This window comes from Podarcis liolepis (genome assembly GCF_965112155.1).
Source record: "Podarcis liolepis genome assembly, chromosome: 4".
NCBI classification, from domain to species: domain Eukaryota; kingdom Metazoa; phylum Chordata; class Lepidosauria; order Squamata; family Lacertidae; genus Podarcis; species Podarcis liolepis.
In genome coordinates, this window is record NC_139558.1 from 100,060,952 (window position 1) to 100,079,451 (window position 18,500).

At 46.8% G+C, this 18,500-nt stretch overlaps 1 protein-coding gene across 3 annotated transcripts in view; it reads right to left on the reverse strand.

Annotated features, from left to right (window-relative positions):
- Positions 1 to 18,500, reverse strand: part of LOC310705038 (maestro heat-like repeat-containing protein family member 7) — a 50,145-nt gene that overhangs the window by 5,112 nt on the left and 26,533 nt on the right. For all 3 annotated transcript variants that reach the window (XM_083499325.1, XM_083499324.1, XM_083499326.1), the window contains 8 exons: positions 16,132 to 16,269; positions 13,933 to 14,047; positions 11,325 to 11,465; positions 9,112 to 9,276; positions 7,123 to 7,278; positions 5,416 to 5,538; positions 3,100 to 3,199; positions 1,365 to 1,430 (listed from right to left, as the gene is read on the reverse strand). In XM_083499325.1, the coding sequence (XP_083355451.1) occupies positions 1,365 to 1,430; positions 3,100 to 3,199; positions 5,416 to 5,538; positions 7,123 to 7,278; positions 9,112 to 9,276; positions 11,325 to 11,465; positions 13,933 to 14,047; positions 16,132 to 16,269 (1,004 nt within the window). The remainder of the gene's footprint in view (positions 1 to 1,364; positions 1,431 to 3,099; positions 3,200 to 5,415; positions 5,539 to 7,122; positions 7,279 to 9,111; positions 9,277 to 11,324; positions 11,466 to 13,932; positions 14,048 to 16,131; positions 16,270 to 18,500) is intronic.

Sequence of the window (18,500 nt, forward strand, 5' to 3'; positions counted from 1 at the left end):
TCTGGTTTTGCTTCATTTTTATAAGATTTGAGAATGCGAACCCAAAACCCAGGCCTTTACCCGAACCCTGACACAAACCGAAACTTAAACCTAACCCCAACCCTAACTCTAACCTAACCCTAAACCTAACCATAACTCTAACCATAACCCTCTGCCCTAACCCCAACTCTAACCCCAACTCTAACTCTAACCCCAACTCTAACCCCAACTCTAACTCTAACCCTAACTCTAACCCCAACCCCAACTCCAACTCCAACCCCAACCATAACTCTAACTCTAACTCTAACTCTAAACTCTAACCCAACCCTAACCCTGACACAAACTAACCCTAACCCAATCTCAACCATAACTCTAACCCCAACCCTCTAACCCTAACCCCTAACCTTAACCCCTACCGTTAACCCTAACCCTAACCCAACCCTAACCCTGACATAAACCTAAGCCTAACCCCAACCATAACTCTAACCCTCTAATCCAACCTTAACCCCTACTGTTAACCCCAACCCTAACCCAACCCTAATCCTAACCTTGACACAAACCTAACCCTAAGCCTAACTCTGACAATAACCCTAACCCTCTAACCCTAACCCCTAACCTTAACCCCTACTGTTAACCCTAAATCTAACACTGGTTTAAATCTGCTTTAGAATTTATGTTAATCTTAACTCCCTTCTCATCATGTGTACACCATATGAACAGTGTGAGATTGGGAAACAATGAAAGCATACAGAAAAGACGTGCCTCAAACTCAGCCTTGAGAGCTAGACATGTATACAAGATAACACAGTCGCGTACGCCAGAAAGGGCGAGCCAAAGGGTGATGCCCCCACTGAGAAGGGAGTAAAAATGAATAGAGTAGATTGAACAATGTATTAGGAATGTGCTGAATTCTGGTAGATAGATTGTAAGCCAAGCCTCCAAAAGAGGGGCGGCAGCTAGGGATAAAACTGCTGTGCTTATGCCCGATCGGGGCTCTTCGTATCCACGGGTACGGAGGGTCCGCCTTTGCAAACGCGCTAATAAAAGGGTTACCCTTATATTGAAGTCCTTTGTCAGTTTCTATCCACGGACAACTTCCCACAACAGAGATATGGTGAGAATAAAATGTGATACAATAAGATAAATTAAAAGAGAATGCTTGTGTGGCATCTTATGAATTGTATTTTTGCACTTCAGTGTAAGCTGGAGGGACCATGTGCCTCCTTATTCGTAAATGATATCAAATCAAACGTACAGCATAGAACCTTCTCTTTTTTTACTAGACACGCTAGAGATGGTCTTTTTAATTTGTAAGTCTCCCTGGAGCTAGGAGTTCATGTCGTCATCATGCAAAGGGGCTTGAGTCCCGCGGTGTTGTTACTTACAGAGGAATATCAAGTCCTTTTTTTCCTGAGTGATCGCAACTGGCTCTGCACACTGGGCAACGCAACCTGAAAGACAGGAAGTCCGTGAGCCTCTCAGGAAGTCACACCTTTCCCGTGAGCATCGACATCCCGCCCCCTTTGCATCAGGACGAGAAAGACCCCAGGGACAGAGAGGAGAGGCAGCCCAAGGCCTGCCTAGACTCATTGTGTGACCTCAAACAATTCACTCTTGTTTTCCCTTTTACTGTAATTTTAAATGGTTTATTTTGTTCCGGCAGGTATATAGCATCAGGTAAGAGGAAAAAGGAGAACAAAATATAATTAATATAATATAATATAATATAATATAATATAATATAATATAATACAATACAATACAATACAGTGGTGCCTCGCAAGACGAAAAGAATCCGTTCCGCGAGTCTCTTCGTCTTGCGGCTTTTTTGTCTTGCAAAGCAAGGCCATTAGCGGCTTAGCAGATTAGCGCTATTAGCGGCTTAGCGGGCTTAGTGGATCAGCTGATAAGCGATTTAGCAGCTTAGCGGATCAGCTGATAAGCGGCTTAGAGGATCAGCTGATAAGCGGCTTAGAGGATCAGCTGTTAAGCGGCTTAGCGGCTTAGGATCAGCTGGTAAACGGCTTAGCGGCTTGGGAAAAAGGGGGGGGGGAAAACCCCCGCAGGAACTCGCAAGACATTTCCGTCTTGCGAAGCAAGCCCATAGGAAATTCGTTTTGCGAAGCACCTCCAAAACGGAAAACCCTTTCGTCTAGCGGGTTTTCCATCTTGCGAGGCATTCGTCTTGCGGGGCACCACTGTAATATAATATAATATTTATAGCCCACCCATCTGGCTGGGTATCCCCAGCCACTCTGGGCGGCTTCCAACAAAATATTAAAATACAGTAATGCATCAAACATTAAAAGCTTCCCTAAACAGGGCTGCCTTCAGATGTCTTCTAAAAGTCAGGTAGTTGTTTTTCTCTTTGACATCTGGTGGGAGGGCGTTCCACAGGGCGGGTGCCATTACCGAGAAGGCCCTCTGTCTGGTTCCCTGTAACTTGGCTTCTCGCAGTGAGGGAACTGCCAGAAGGCCCTCGGAGATGGACCTCAGTGTCCGGGCTGAACGATGGGGGTGGAGATGCTCCTTCAGGTATACTGGACCGAGGTCGTTTAGGCTTTCAAAGTCAACAGCAACACTTTGAATTGTGCTCAGAAACGTACTGGGAGCCAATGCAGGTCTTTCAGGACCAGTGTTACGTGGTCTCAGCGGCTGCCCCCAGTCACCGGTCTACCTGCCGCATTCAGGATTAGTTGTAGTTTCCGGGTCACCTTCAAAGGTAGCTCCACATAGAGCACATTGCAGTAGCCTAAGTGGGAAATAACTAGAGCATGCACCACTCTGGCGGGACATTCTGCGGGCAGGAAGGGCCTCATCCTGCGTACCAGATGGAGCTGGTAGACAGCTGCCCTGGACATAGAATTAACCTGCGCCTCCATGGACAGCGGTGAGTCCAAAATGACTCCCAGGCTGCGCACCTGTTCCTTCAGGGGCACAGTTACCCCATTCAGGACCAGGGAATCCCCCACACCCGCCCACCCCCTGTCCCCCGAAAACAGTACTTCTGTCTTGTCAGGATTCAACCTCAATCCGTTAGCGCCATCCATCCTCCAACTGCCTCCAACTAGTGCGATGAATCACAGGGTGATAAAGGAATAGGGGCACTATTTTGCTCACCAAGAAAGATGGCAGCTGCTCTCCGGATCGAGACCTGCGGGCACTGAAGGTGGTCCAGACATTGGAGCAAGATGACAGGGATGGTCTTGACCTTCCAGGACTAGCAAAGCAAAGAGGAACATTAAGAACAGAAGCAGAGCCTGCTGGATGAGACCAATGGTCCATCTAGACCAGCCGTCTGTCCTCACAGTAGCTGACACGATGCCTCTGTTGTGGAATTCTACTCCTATTGATCCAGAGCCGAACTCCATGGTATAGGTTTTTTTTATTATTATTAAAAAAAATATTTTTTACCAACAACCAAACACAAACAGTGAAACCCTCCAGGCAGCTGATACACTGGGTATACATAATCAATAATAACATATTCAAATCAACCATATGTACAGTTTTATATATGTTGACACTCTTCCATCCACAAGGTTTATTTACTGTATTTTTTGCTCTATAAGACTCACTTTTTCCCTCCTAAAAAGTAAGGGGAAATGTGTGTGCATCTTATGGAGCGAATGCAGGCTGCGCAGCTATCCCAGAAGCCAGAAGAGCAAGAGGGATTGCTGCTTTCACTGCGCAGCGATCCCTCTTGCTGTTCTGGCTTCTGAGATTCAGAATATTTTTTCCTTGTTTTCCTCCTCCAAAAACTAGGTGCGTCTTGTGGTCTTATAGAGTGAAAAATACGGTAACTTTTAACATTTTAATTGCTGCAAATTGTTCAAACCTACCCAAATAATTCAATATCTTCTCAAACCAATCCTCCTCTTTCTCTCTGACCTTAAACCCTTTCAGTCTGTGTATCTTCAGTTAGTTATTCTAATATTATAATATTATTCAGTTTCTTCCTCCACTGGTTCACCCCTAAGCTCTTCTGCATTTTTCCAGTTACTCGCTATAACCTGTCTGGCTGCAGTTACCATCAATTTTACCCATTTACATTCCTCTTTTGTTTTTAACTCGGTGCTACTCAGACTAATAAGTACCATTAATTTAGATATTCTCACCTTCCTACCCACAGTTCACAATATTTCTATACCAATCTGTTTCCAAAATTCATTAACTAACAGACAATCCCACCACATAGGACTCCAACGTATAGTTAGCATGGTAAAACCTTAAACACGTTGCAGGATTCTCCAAAAAACAGACCAGAGGCAACTGTATTTCATCCGGCAGAGATTTACTGCTACTGAAGGCAGATGAGCATAATGGTCACAAATCCAAAACGTTCAGGATTAGCACTGTCCATAAGAAATCCAGTTGCAGCAGACTTAACTTAAACTTACAATAACTTTTTATAAGTCTAAACCTTAACACTATATACAGAACATCACACCAGAAGGAAAAGAGATCAGAGAAAGTGAAACCTAGCCTCCTTCTGGCCTTACTATTATAGTCAGCATGACCTTGGCAGAAAGAGATAACAGAACCAGTTTAAGCCAGTTGTACTCAGCTTCTCGGAAGGTATTACCCAAATATCATGAATCTTGAAATAATAATAGTAAAATGTCCAGTAGCACCTTAGAGACCAACTAAGTTTGTTCTGGGTACAGTGTAAGCGTTCGTGTGCATGCACATTTCTTCAGATACCACAAAATCAGAGTGCATGCACATGAAACCTTATATATACCCACAACAAACTTAGTTGGTCTCTAAGGTGCAACTGGACATTTTTCTTTTTATTTCGACTGTGTCAGACCAACACGGCTACCTACCTGAATCTAGAATCATGAACCTCCTGCCTGTTTCTTTCACCCAAAGAAGCTTCCAGAACATAGCTATCAACTTTTCCCTTTTCTTGCGTGGAATCCTATTCAGAATAAAGGAATTTCCCTTAAAAAAAGGAAAACTTTGACAGCTATGTTCCAGAACCCTCTTGAATTAAGTAGAATAGGAAAGGTCTCTACACATCAGTTCAATACTTTCTGCACTAGGAAATGCAAACTGACAGCCTCAAGGGGAAACCTGCAAGCAGGATTTGAACACAAGACCCCTTTGCCTCCATGAGATTCCCAGCAACTGGTATTTAGAGGCATAAACTGGACTCAGTGAACTCAAAAGAGTCTTTACAAAATCTGGAGCGTGCAGTCGAAATATTTGAAAAGGCGGCTCCAAAGATATTTGATTCCAAACCCGGAATCCTAGAAACTGAAAACCAAAAATTGTGGGATCCAGAAAGACTCAAGGGGATTTGCAGAGATGGAATCCCAAACTGAAATGGGGGCACTTGCCATTTTTTAACTTGTCTCCCACCTGGCCCTACAGGGGGAAATTTGGAGCATACCCTGCCAAGCCGTTGCTAGACAAAGGCTGGTGACTTACGATTTGCCGGCAGAGGGTCTCTGCGATCTGAGGGTGGTCGTGCCAAGCCTTCTTGCTGTTAATCTTCTTCGGGAGGGACCAGCCCAGGAAGCGGAAGCACCTGGCGAGGGCATCCTGGCAACCCTGCCGTGGGGAGTCAAAAGGGGCGTCAAGGGTCAGTCAGGGAGAGGGCAGGTCAATGGCAACAGCGACCGCCAAGCTGGCAACCTCTGCCTCTGCTCACAACCATCCTGATCTCCACTTCCATCCCCTAAGTTGTCTTCCGCATTTTAATTTTCAGTTTGTATTAAAATTTGTAAATTGTGACCGGGGGGAAATTGAACACACATTTTTTAAAACTCGTTTGGGGGAGGGAGAGCATAGAAATCATATGTAACATTAAGATTCAGGAGGAGAAGTCGAAAAGCACTTCCTGCATCCTTCCATATGTATTATTATTAATAATAATAACATGAAATATGAAATATGAAATATGAAATAATATGAAATAAAATTTAAAAAATTAAAAAATTAAATTGAGAAATAAAAAATAAAAATAAAATAAAATAAAATAAATAAAATAAAATAAAATAAAATAAAATAAAAATTTATTATTATTATTTATACCCCGCCCATCCGGCTGGGTTTCCCTAGCCACTCTGGGCGGCTTCCAACAAAATATTAAAAATACAATACATTGGTCCATCAAGCACAGGGAAACCGGATTCTGCAAACTCAGAGCAAGGAAAGGTTGGGTTCAGTGGTAGGGCGTCTCCTTGTCATGCAGAAGGTCCCAGGTTTGACGGCATCTCCGGGTCAGACTAGGAATGTCCCCTGTTTGAGATCTTAAGACAGCTGCTGCCAGTCAGTGCAGACATTACTAAGCTAGATGGACCCAAGGCATAGCTGTCAACTTACAGATTTGAAAATAAGGGACCTGCAGCCAAAATAAGGGATTTTAGTCAACCAGCTGAAGTACAAAGTTAAAAGGGACCAGATCATTTGGGAGAGCAGCGCCGGTTTTTAGCCCTTCGTTTCCAGAGGTTGCTGCTCAAGACACCAGCCGATGAAACACTGCAATTAAATAACCACAAGCAGCAACCACTTTTCATGCAAAACGAAGTCCAAGCTACGAAGACGCTGCTGCAGTTCTGTATCTTTTCTCTCGTGCTCCATCTGCAGCTCTCAGTTCCATCAGGCAGGGCGGAAGGAAGGGGGGGGGGAATAGCACCCAAAGTAAACCTGCAGATCAGACCATCTATGCTAGTCTACCACTACAAATCTATGGGAGAAGCGCTTGCGGTCCTTCCTCCGCTTTCCCCCAATATGGTTAGCCCTTGGAACACCTGCCCGCGCCTCCACCTCCGCCTCCTCTCTCTGAACTGCTTTCTCTATGGTTGCCCTCGCTCTCCTCTCAAGGCTCCTCAGTCCCGGCAGGAAGGGGCTCCCGGGGGCCGAGGCTGGTGAGAGGAGGCCGGAGGGGGGCGGACCGGGCAGCCAAGCAACACAGTTGGAGCCTCCCTCCTCCCTGGCCGGCTGGCAGGGAGGGAGGGAGAGGAGCTGCTTCCTTTGAAACCCGGGAAATTTAAGGGACATCATCAATAAGGGACAGCAGCGGGACACGGCGCTGGGATAAGGGACTTTCCCGCCAAATAAGGGACGGTTGACAGCTATGACCCAAGGTCCTGACTCAGGGTAAGGCAACTGCATCCTCGGTTCCTGACTCACCTTCACCACCTCGGGCTCCTCGTCTTGCAGGTGGAGGAGCAGCGGGAGCAGACTCTGGGTCACCTGCTCTTGGATGAGGTACTTCTCCTTCTTCTTGACCACGTTGGGCAGCTCAGCGAACAGGGCAATGGCGGAATTGCGGGTCCTGGCCTCTGCCTGTGGGCAACAGAGGCTGTTTCATGTGGGTGGGGCTTAAAAGTTCAGAGCTTGGCTGAAAGCACAGGTAGATCAAACGGGGAAGTCCCCCCAGCCTCGAGAAGGGAGAAACCTGCCACTCTGGCTGCCCCTAGCCCTCGCTGACTGAAATATACTCAGAGTCGAGTGTGAATGTCATGCTCTTTATTCAGCTCTTAGTGGCAATGAATGAAACTTTCCCCAAAACGTCTAGCTATATATACACATTATTTACACAATGGGCCCCGCATGATTGGCTAATTCCGGGCTGTTCCTGCAGGCCAAACAGGTTGCGGATTCACTTCCTCCAGAAGCCTGATTGGCTGCATCTGCAGGCCAATCCGGTTGCTGATTCACTTCATCCAGGAGCCTGATTGGCTGCATCTGCAGGCCAATCCAGTTGCTGATTCACTTCATCCAGGAGCCTAATTGGCTACTTCTGCAGACCAACCAGACTGCTGCATTCTGGATCCTATTGTTCTAGGATTCAGCTCAGTACATAACACTGACCATGTCTCCAGTCCTTAATTCCTACATTTCACCCTCACTGACCAACCATCTGAACCTCATTATTTGACCCCACTGCCCAGATCTTTGAGCAGGGGAGGAGTTTAGCTCTGCCCTCTTCCCACCCTTGCCCTCAACCCATTCCCCAGCCTGGCTTTACGTGGGATGTAATCCACTGGAGCAGTCAAGTACAACATTCCTTGTTTGCTAGAGTGGATATGCAGGAGATGTTGGTCCAGAAAGTTGAGCTTCCTGTTACACCTGGCTGGAGCATCCTTCCTTTGCATGTGACCAGTAGGTGGGTGTGACCTTTCCAGACCTGGTAAAAGGCCAAGTCATGTAGCCATCTTCCCTTCTTTTTCGTCCTGCCTGCTTCCTGCTTCACCTGAACCACACTGCTGGCTCTCTCAGCTAGCAGTCCCTGGGTTATCTCTCATATGGGGTAAACCCATTTGTACAGTGGTGCCTCGCAAGAAGAAAAGAATCCGTTCTGTGATTCTCTTCGTCTAGCGGTTTTTTTGTCTTGTGAAGCAAGCCCATTGACGGATTAGAGGATTAGCGCTATTAGCGGCTTTTAGCGGCTTATCAGCTTATCGGATCAGCTGATCAGCGGCTTAGCGGCTTAGAAAAGGGGGGGGAGGAAAAAAACCCGCAGGAACTTGCAAGACATTTTCGTCTTGCAAAGCAAGCCCATAGGAGATTCGTTTTGCGAAGCACCTCCAAAACGGAAAACTCTTTCGTCTAGCGAGTTTTCCGTCTTGCGAGGCATTCGTCTTGCGGGGCACCACTGTACATATTTGTAACTTTAAGCCTAAAGCCTGCCTTCAGGGATCACACTGTGCTTTGCCTGATCGTGAGTAAACTTCTTTTTGTTACTTATGAATAAGACTGTTGTTTCTTTATTCTTTTAGGAGGGATATTACCAGGAACATATCCCAATCTGGGCAAGCCAGATTGAACTGCTTATTGTTTTAAGAGACTCACACGAGTCTGCAACCAGCTTTTGGCTGTGTAATAGGTGAATGCGCTCTGCTACTTGCTAGTGCGAGTTAGGAAGGATAATATTAATCAACATATCCTCTCCTGTTACCCACAACATTCCCGCACCTTACGGGTCTCACACTGACCCAGCCTCTCCATTTTCAGGAGAGGGGACATAGCCAAACCACCAGGGATTGGAGGGAGAAGGGGCGCAGGGAGCCCTGAAAACAGAAGTAGGGGGCACGATGGGACCATGGAGAGTTCTGGGGTCACAGGGCGGTCGGAGGCGCACCCCAGACTGTAAGGAAACCTCCCCCAATTTCTTACATTGCTGAACAAAGGAAGCAGCTTCTCAGCCAAGCTGACAATGTCGCTCCTCTGCATGAACTTCAAAAGGTTCTGGATGGCCGTGATGCCCTCAGCGACAACCACGCCGTCTGCCTCTTCCAAGCTGCCCAAGAGCGTTGGCATGAGGGTCTTGACCTCCTCCACCTGCAAACAGGAAGAAGCTGAACATCGCTCCCTTCCCCAAGCTTCTTCTGGACAAAAAAGCTGACTCTGGGTCTCTAGATAATGTGGGGTGTGTCATCACTGTAGCAGACAAGTACAACACTTCTTGTTTGCCCAGAGTGGACACACAGGGGAATGTTGCTCCAGCCAGGAGGACTTCCTGTCACACCTGGTCTGGAGCATCCTCCCCCCCCCCACATGTGACCAGGTAGGTGGCCATGACCCTGGGAGACCCCATAAAAGGGCTGTTCCTGCAGCCATCTTCCCTTCTTCCTCGCTTTATTCCATCTTGATTGTTTTTGCTGTCTGCTGGCTCTCAGCCAGCAGTACATAGGCTCATTCCCGTATGGCAGGGATGTCCAACAGGTCAATCGTGATCTACTGGTAGATCCCCATGAGGTTTTGGTAGATCGTGGTCAATCTCTGGCTCCCTTTCCTTAGTGTCGCTAAAACTAACTCCTGCCCCACCCCCTCATCCCGCCCTCCATTGTTGTATGATTTCTGGAAGCGAAGATGGAGATTTCTCTGTGCTGCTGTTTTGATCCACAACAATCTTTTTGTGAGTGACTTTACCCCTTTGTCCCTTGCCTTTAACACCCTCCAAAAAATGGAACTCTGCCCCCCCAAAAAACCTTTTTTTTAACCCCCACCAAACTGGGCTTTCCTCAACAACTTTCAGCTGAACCCAGCAAACCGGGGTTGGATCACTGCCAGTTTTTAATTCTGAAAGTTGATCGCAGTCACTTGAGAGTTGGCCACCCCTGCCATATGGGATGGACTCAAACTCTCTTCTGTAACTACAAGCTAAAGCCTGCCTTCAGGATCATAATGTGAGCTGAATGTAAGTAAACTTCTTATTACTTTTAAGAGAAGACTGTTGTGTCTTTATTCTTTTAAAGAGGGATTAAATGGGAATTTTTTAAATTTATTATTATTATTATTTACCAGGGACAAATCCCATCTGGACAAGCCAGACTGGGTTGCTTAACTCAAGAGATTCAAACGAATCTACCAAATTGCTTCCTGCAATATATAGGAGAATGTGCTCTGCTACCAGCTCACTACTGTGAGGAAGGATAATATTTAATCAATATAGCCTACTATCCACAATATTCCCACAGATAAAGGTAAAGGTACCCCTGACAGTTAAGTCCAGTCGCAGACAACTCTGGGGTTGCGTGCTCATCTCGCTCTATAGGCTGAGGGAGCCGACGTTTGTCCACAGACAGCTTCCGGGTCATGTGGTCAGCATGACTAAACCGATCGGAAGGTCAGCGGTTCAAATCCCCACGACAGGGTGAGCTCCTGTTCCTCGGTCTCTGCTCCTGCCAACCTAGCAGTTCGAAAGTATGAACTGCAAGTAGATAAATAGGTACCATTCCAGTGGGAAGGTAAACGGCGTTTCCATGCACTGCTCTGGTTTCACCAGAAGAAGCTTAGTCATGCTGGCCACATGACCCAGAAAAAAACTGTCTGTGGAGTAGACAAACGCTGGTTCCCTCGGCCAGTAAAGCGAGATGAGCGCCACAACCCCAGAGTCGTTCTTGACTGGACTTAACTGTCAGGGGTCATTTACCTTTTTAAAATTATACCCTGCTTCCCCTCTCCGTGATGGAGCTGCTGAAAGCGGATTGCGAGACAAGGAGAGCGAGCAGGAAAGGGGCCACGATCCATTTGCCAAGATCACAAATTGTCGAGCGGAAAAACAACAGGGAAAGACCAAAGCGCAAAGAAGATAATCGGGGATCAACGCCCTAAGCAGAAAACTTGTTTAGACAGCAATATTCTCAACTGCTGACGGAAAGCAGATAAAGAGGCGGTGGCAGGGAGTTCCGCAGGTGGGGCACCATTGCAGAAAAGGCACTTTCAACCTGTCGCCACCAGCCTTCCTGCAGAAGGCGGCATCTCATGCACTTGAAGGCTCTCTGGCCTGTGGTTACATTCTCCGCAGCAGCCTTTGACGGCCCTTCCAACTCCACAATTCCCATGATTCATATGAGAGGGGTTGTCCCCGCCCCCTCCTTCCTCACCTTATCAGGGTGGATGGCTAAGATGCCCAGAGCTCTCAGGCCAAGGGAACGGACGTCCGGGCTGGGGTTCCTGGTCCACTCCTCAAGACTCTCAAAGATCTGGTCCGCCGGCAGCTGCTCAATCTCCTGGTAGTGGAGAAGCTGAGGAACAAGAAAGGACCATTGGCCATGTGAGAGAGGAACGGGCAGGATGCGACCACCTCTTTCTCTGAGATGGAGCTTGCCTAGACGAGCCGGGCTAACAGCTGTAAAAACGTCCTCATTAAGTCTCCAAAATGCTGTGTGTGTATGTGTTGTTTATTATTATTATTATTATTATTATTATTATTATTATTATTATTATTATTATTATTATATCCAGCTATACTGGGCGGCTCCCAGCACACAAAAATAATGAGAAAACATCAAATATTAACAGTAACAATCAGATCCTACACAAAATAGGTCACAATAACTTTAAAGTAAACAACGTATACCAAATAAAGCAATATGCAATAATCCAACAGTAAACACTAAAATGAAACATCAGCTAGTAATAATTAGACAGTTATCAATTACAATAAAGAATTACTCATCCATAATCAATAAAAACAGCAGCAAATCACAATGCATAAAATGTGACAAATCATGCAAGACGATGTAAAAGGATTAAATTGAGAAACAAGGGCACACAACTTATAAAATTATTATTATTATTTTAAAAAACTATCCCTGAACTCTCCTCCCAGCTGCTTCTCATTGTCTGCAAAACAACAAGGTGGTTTAGGGCAGGAGTTTTCTACCTTTTCAGACCCAGGACCTTATTACATGAGTTCAGTCACCCTTTACCATACAATATCTTTATTACATGTTTACTTAGGTTGACTGAGCTGCATGTAATCAGCCCTGGGTGCAAGATTGGAAGGATAAAGAGGCAAGCAAATTAAAAAATAAATAAATCCTCAACCAGTTCATTAGGCCTGCCTGCTGTTTAAACAGTCCTTAATCAACTAAGGACTCACCTCGAAATTAGCCATTTAGATAACTCATTAGTCCGTTACACTTAATTCCATTCGATTTAAATGTCTTTAAAACTGATGAGCTGAGCTCACCCTTAGGATACAGTCTTTCTCTCCCTCCCCCCACCAGCATTTCTCACAGGAGGAATCAAAATAGCTTCCCCAAATTAAAATGTCTTTAACCCCTTAAACACAGAGATTCTAAAAGGGGTTGCCTGTGAAGAGGGAAGGAAGACCAGGGTTCAGTCTCTCTTCAAACCTGCGAGGTGACGTTCTCCTCACTGCACATTTTAAGCACACGGCGCGTTTCTTATTTCCTTATTGCATTTTTATTCCACCTCTCTCCCCAGGGAAATCAAGGTTGTGTGCGCGAGGTTCTCCCATTCCTCATTCAATCCCCACAACAACCCTGTGGGTTAGGATAGGCTCAGAAAAGGTGTCTGAGGGTTTCGGACCAGAATCTTTCCAGCCCTTCCTGGGGATTGCCATGGATTGCATGCCAAGAAGATACTCCAGCCCTGAACGACGGCCTTTGGGGTGCAGCTTCCATCCTAAGCTTCTGCAGGGATCGCTCTCCTCCTGGTCCTGAATGGGGTAACTGTGCCCCCGAAGGACCAGGTGCGCAGCCTGGGAGTCATTTTGGACTCACAGCTGTCCATGGAGGCTCAGGTCAGTTCTGTATCCAGGGCAGCTGTTTACCAGCTCCATCTGGTACGCAGGCTGAGACCCTCCCTGCCTGCAGAGTGTCTCCCCAGAGTGGTGCATGCTCTAGTTATCTCCCGCTTGGACTACTGCCATGTGCTCTGTGTGGGACTACCTTTGAAGGTGACCTAGAAACTACAATTAATCCAGAATGCGGCAGCCAGACTGGTGACTGGGAGCGGCCGCCGAGACCATATAACACCGGTCTTGAAAGACCTACATTGGCTCCCAGTACGTTTCCGAGCACAATTCAAAGTGTTGGTGTTGACTTTAAAGCCCTAAACGGCCTCGGCCCAGTAGACCCAGAAGCGTCTCCACCTCCATCGTTCTGCCCGGACACTGAGGTCCAGCTCTGAGGGCCTTCTGGTGGTTCCCTCATTACGAGAAGAAAAGCTACAGGGAACCAGGCAGAGGGCCTTCTCGGTAGTGGCGTCCGCCCTGTGGAACACCCTCCCGTCAGATGTCAAAGAGAAGAACAACTACCTGACATTTAGAAGACATCTGAAGGCAGCCCTGATCAGGGAAGTTTTTAATGTGTGACATTTTGATGTATTTTTAATCTTTGTTGGAAGCTGCCCAGAGTGGCTGGGGAAACCCAGCCAGATGGGCGGGGTACAAATAAAAAAATATTATTATTATTACTCCTGTGGAGGCTTGGGAGGCAAGCTGCACGGCCGCCAGCCACATGGTTGATGGGGCACAGCTGGCGGGCATGCAGGGAAAGGGCAAAGCCACACAGCTCCCCCACTCGCTGGGGCTCCCCTCAGAGGCCAGCGCCCTGGCGCAACGCACCAGTAAGCCCAACAGGAAAGACGGCTGTTTCCCCACCTGGCCCTGTATGGGAGAAGGCGTTCTCTCAGGTCACCTGGTTCCAGGTGGTCGCTCTACCTGTCCTGCGCATCTCTTACCTCTACGAAGAAAGCAATGGTGGTCGGCTTGAGTTTCTTGCTGCCTTTGCTGAGCAGAGAGAACATCATGTCCAGGATCCTCATGGTCTCGGGGCAAGCAAAGTGCAGCATGGCTCTGGAAGACACCAGGGGGAAGGCGCCGTGTTGTTACAAGGAAGGAGGGTAACGCCACCCTTGCGAGGCGGCCGCAGCTGAATAATGCAGCACGCCTCTTGTTGTGATATTGGGAAATCTCAGCAGGTTAAAAACTTTGGTTCATGTAGAAGAGGAGCATGCTGGGAGAACCAAAGATTGTAGAATGTTGGGAATGCGTATCTGGGTCTCAATTACAGACTTTAAAAGTGTGAATGGGGTTATCTCTTTCCATTCACAGGATTCTAGCTGATTTGTGGTTTTGACACCTGGGTGTCTGGGACGTAGATTCAGTGTGAGAGGGTTATCTGGCTAATTTACAACTCAAAGAATTTGGTCTGTCTCTGCGAATGCTTTAATCTTCAAGGCCCTTTTGATAAACAGAATTCAGCTAACAAGCCTGAGTTATTGTTCCTCCACGTAACCATTGGCAAATTGCTAATTAATCCAAAGAACTGATTGGTTTCTAAGTTTGAATCCATGTGGGTTCAAGAAGGATCAAACCTGAAGAAACTAAGATGCAAATTGCAGCAGACCATCTTGCCAATGGTCTGAAGCTCAACATCAAAAAAGTGAAGATCATGGCCACTGGGCCCATCCCCTCCTGACAAATAGAAGGGGAAGAAATGGAGGCAGTGAGAGATTTTACTTTCTTGGGCTCCATGATCACTGCAGATGATGACAGCAGTCACGAAATTAAAAGACGCCTGCTTCTTGGGAGAAAAGCAATGACAAACCTAGATAGCATCTTAAAAAGCAGAGACATCACCTTGCCAACAAAGGTCCATATACCGTATTTTTCGCTCTATAACACGCACCTGACCATAACATGCACATCGTTTTTAGAGGAGGAAAACAAGGGAAAAAACATTCTGAATGAAACAGTGGATGTATCATTTTTGTGCTTCATGCTGTGGCCACAGACATGTGATCTGATGGTGAATTTGGGGTGACCCAATGCAAAGATCCTGAGGATCCATGTGGATCCATGCTTTGTAACCACATTTTAAGTGGAGAGGGAAGGAAAAACACAGAAGGGACAAGGAGCACGAGAGGGGTGTGCAGAGAAGCAGCTGGCTAAGAATGCAGGAGACGGGTATAACGGGAGGGAGGAAAGGAAGGCAAAAGTTTCCACCCACCCACCCACCCACACAAGCAAGCCAGCTCTCTCTCTCTCTCTCTCTCTCTCTCTCTCTCTCTCTCTCTCCCCCACCTGCATGTTTTCTGGCTGGAGCACGGAGGGGAATTAGAAGGAAGGACGCTCTGCTTTCCCTTCTTCTTGCCTGGAGGGGAGGGGCTTTCCCTGCTCTTTGTTCCGTTTGAGCAAACACAGCAACGAAACAGAGGAGGGTGGGCAGTAAGACCCTGAGGCAGAATGCAGGAAAGCAGCCGCTTCTTCTTTTCAGGTTTCCCTTCTCCGAGACGCGCGATTTGATTTTTCCCTCCACTCGCGCCATTCGGCTCCAGGGACCACACATTCGCTCAATAACACGCACAGACATTTCCCCTTCCTTTTTAGTAGAAAAAATCTGCGCGTTATAGAGAGAGAAATACGGTAGTTAAAGCTATAGTTTTCCCAGTAGTGATGTATGGAAGTGAGAGCTGGACCAAAAAGAAGGCTGATTGCCAAAGAATTGATGCTTTTGAATTCTGGTGCTGGAGGAGACTCTTGAGAGTCCCATGGACTGCAAGAAGATCAAACCTATCCAATCTTAAGGAAATCAGCCCTGAGTGCTCACTGGAAGGACAGATCCTGAAGCTGAGGCTCCAAGACTTTGGCCACCTCATGAGAAGAGAAGACTCCCTGTTCTCTCGCTGTGATTATTAAAGTTTCTAACTGGTAAGAAGACTCCTTTTCTTTTGTTTGCTTATCTACTGCCCCCGGGGGGGTGGGGGTGGAGCTGATTCCCTGAAACCTGACACCAGCCTTCTGGGCCCAGGGCATAGGCTCCCTTGGAGAAGAGCTGTGATGGTTTTCAAAATGGCAGAGCCAGCGTGGCGGTCTGGGTGCTGGCGGGTGCCTCTCCTTGGCCAGGGGCAAAGTCGACGGAACAGCAGGGCCCTCACCTTGCCAGCAGCGTGGCCCCCTGGAGCACTTCCCTGGCACTCTGCAGCATGCTCCAGCCCCGCGTCCTCTCCATGAACGTGACCTCGTAGCGGCAGCCGGTGCGAATCAGGAGCAACTTGAGGGCCTCCGCTGAAAAGCTAAGCCAAGAGGACGGCCTGGTTACATAAGGACATAAGTGAAGCTCTGCAGGATCAGGCCATGAGGATTTGGCCTGACGCAGCGGGCTCTTCTTAACGGTCTTAACTGTTTTTATACCTGCAATTGTTTTGTGCATGTCTTTATTGCATTGTGAAATCGCCTTGACATAATTCATAGCAAGCAACACATAAATATTGTTGTTGTTGTTGTTGATAATAATAATAATAATAATAATAATAATAATAATAATAGTCTGAGTAGAAATGGAGAATAATGTAAGAACATAAGGGTTTGCTGGATCCAGCCAATGGCCCATCTAATCTAGTACAGTGGTACCCCGGGATGCGAACGGGATCTGTTCCGGAGCTCCCTTCGCATCCTGAACATAACGTAAGACGCGACAGCGCGTCTGCACGTGCGCGGGTCGCGTTTCGCCGCTTCCACGCATGTGCGTGATGTCATTTTGACCGTCTGCGCATGCGCGAGGTGTGAAACCCAGGGGTAACGTGCTCTATTACTTCCGGGTTGCAGCGGAGCGCAACCTGAACATGCTCAACCCGAGGTATGACTGTGTCCTTTTCCCACAGCGGCTGACCAGATCCCTGTGGGAAACCCGCAAGCAGGATTCGAACACAAGAGCAACAAGAGGGCAGAGCAGAGCCATCCTGGCTAATCGCCCCCCAAAGCCCTCCATGAATTTGTCTAATCCTCTTTGAAAGTCATCCAGGTTGTTGGTCATCACTGCCTCCTGTGGGAGTTAACTATGTGCTGCATGAACAAGTGCTTTTAACTGTCCTGAATTTTCCAACATACAGATGTTTACAAGTTCTAGCGTTCTCTCCTTGTCACCCACTAGCAGAGGACCCGGGTCAGGCCTCAGACTATGGGTGCCCAGCGACATAGGTGCCTGGCTTATATTTTAACACACGTGTGTGTTGAGAGATCAAGGCAATGCCTGGGTAAACAGGCCTGTCTTCGAAAGCCGGCAGTATGCCAATGCAGATGGATGCCTCTCTTATTTCACCAGGGAGCATGTTCCATAACCATGGAGCTACCAGTGAAAAAGCCCAGCTCTGTGTTATACAAAATGGATAGCTATCAGACTGCGGAGAGACTAACCAGGTTACATTTCTTAATCTTTTTAAAAAATATATAACTTTTATTAAGTTATTCTATTATGCATTTTTGAATATTCATTTAAGCAACCTTAAAATATCAATGACTTCCTTCCTTCTCTTTCCATGGTTCGTTTTACATAACACAAATCCCTGCATATTTTACATAAACTAAACCATTCAGTATTCCATTATTACATCCATGAAAACTTGTTTACACTGTTGAATTTATCTCAACGCTGCCCACATTTTCAAACATACACAATTTCCACCCATATAGTCAATAAATGCTTTCCAGTCTTCTCTGAACGTATGTTCTTCCTGTTCTCTTATTCTATAGGTTAAGTCTGCAAGCTGCACATATTCTGTCAGCTTAAGTTGCCGTTCTTCTTTGGTTGGAACCTCGCTCGTTTTCAATTTTGGGGCTAACGAAACTTGGGCTGTGGTAGTGGCATAAATAAATAGTCTTTTTTTGACAATTGGGAATTTCAGTCTGAATTATCCCCAACAAAAAAGACTGGGGGTTTTTTTTGGAAAAGTACTTTTAAACATTATTTTTTTCAGTTTGTTATAGATTATTTCCCAATACTCTTTGAACCCTTTCAGGTTAAAAGGTGACATTTGCTAATCTGAATGTTAGAATTCCTGCTCCGTGATTGCAGTCATGGGATTTTTGTCTTTCACATGGCATGGCATGTTTTGACTCCACAGAGTGGGAAGTGATGGAGACAGGATGTTTGTGTTACTGTGTTCCATGAAGTGGGACTATTGTCCTTTGTTCTTTCTCTCTTTGCTGTTTGATGCTAGAGAGAGAGGGAGCCATGTTGCAGTGCTCCGTGTGTGTTTATACGTAAATAAAGTAGATTAGCCAAAATGCTGAGTTGCTGAGGTCTGTTACGCAAAGCTGTGCAAACTCTGCGGATCCCTATGTGTGCCGATGTCGGTTGGCATCGGTCACTGTGATTTTCGGCTGAAGAAAGCTTTGGAAGCTCCTGAACGATCAACCAGGAGGAAGCGAACATGCCAGTTGGGCATGTGTCTCTGCCAGGGTCCTACTCGAGTGTAGGCTGAACTCCTGACACCGAATGCCCTCACCGGGCAACCAAGGTACCCAC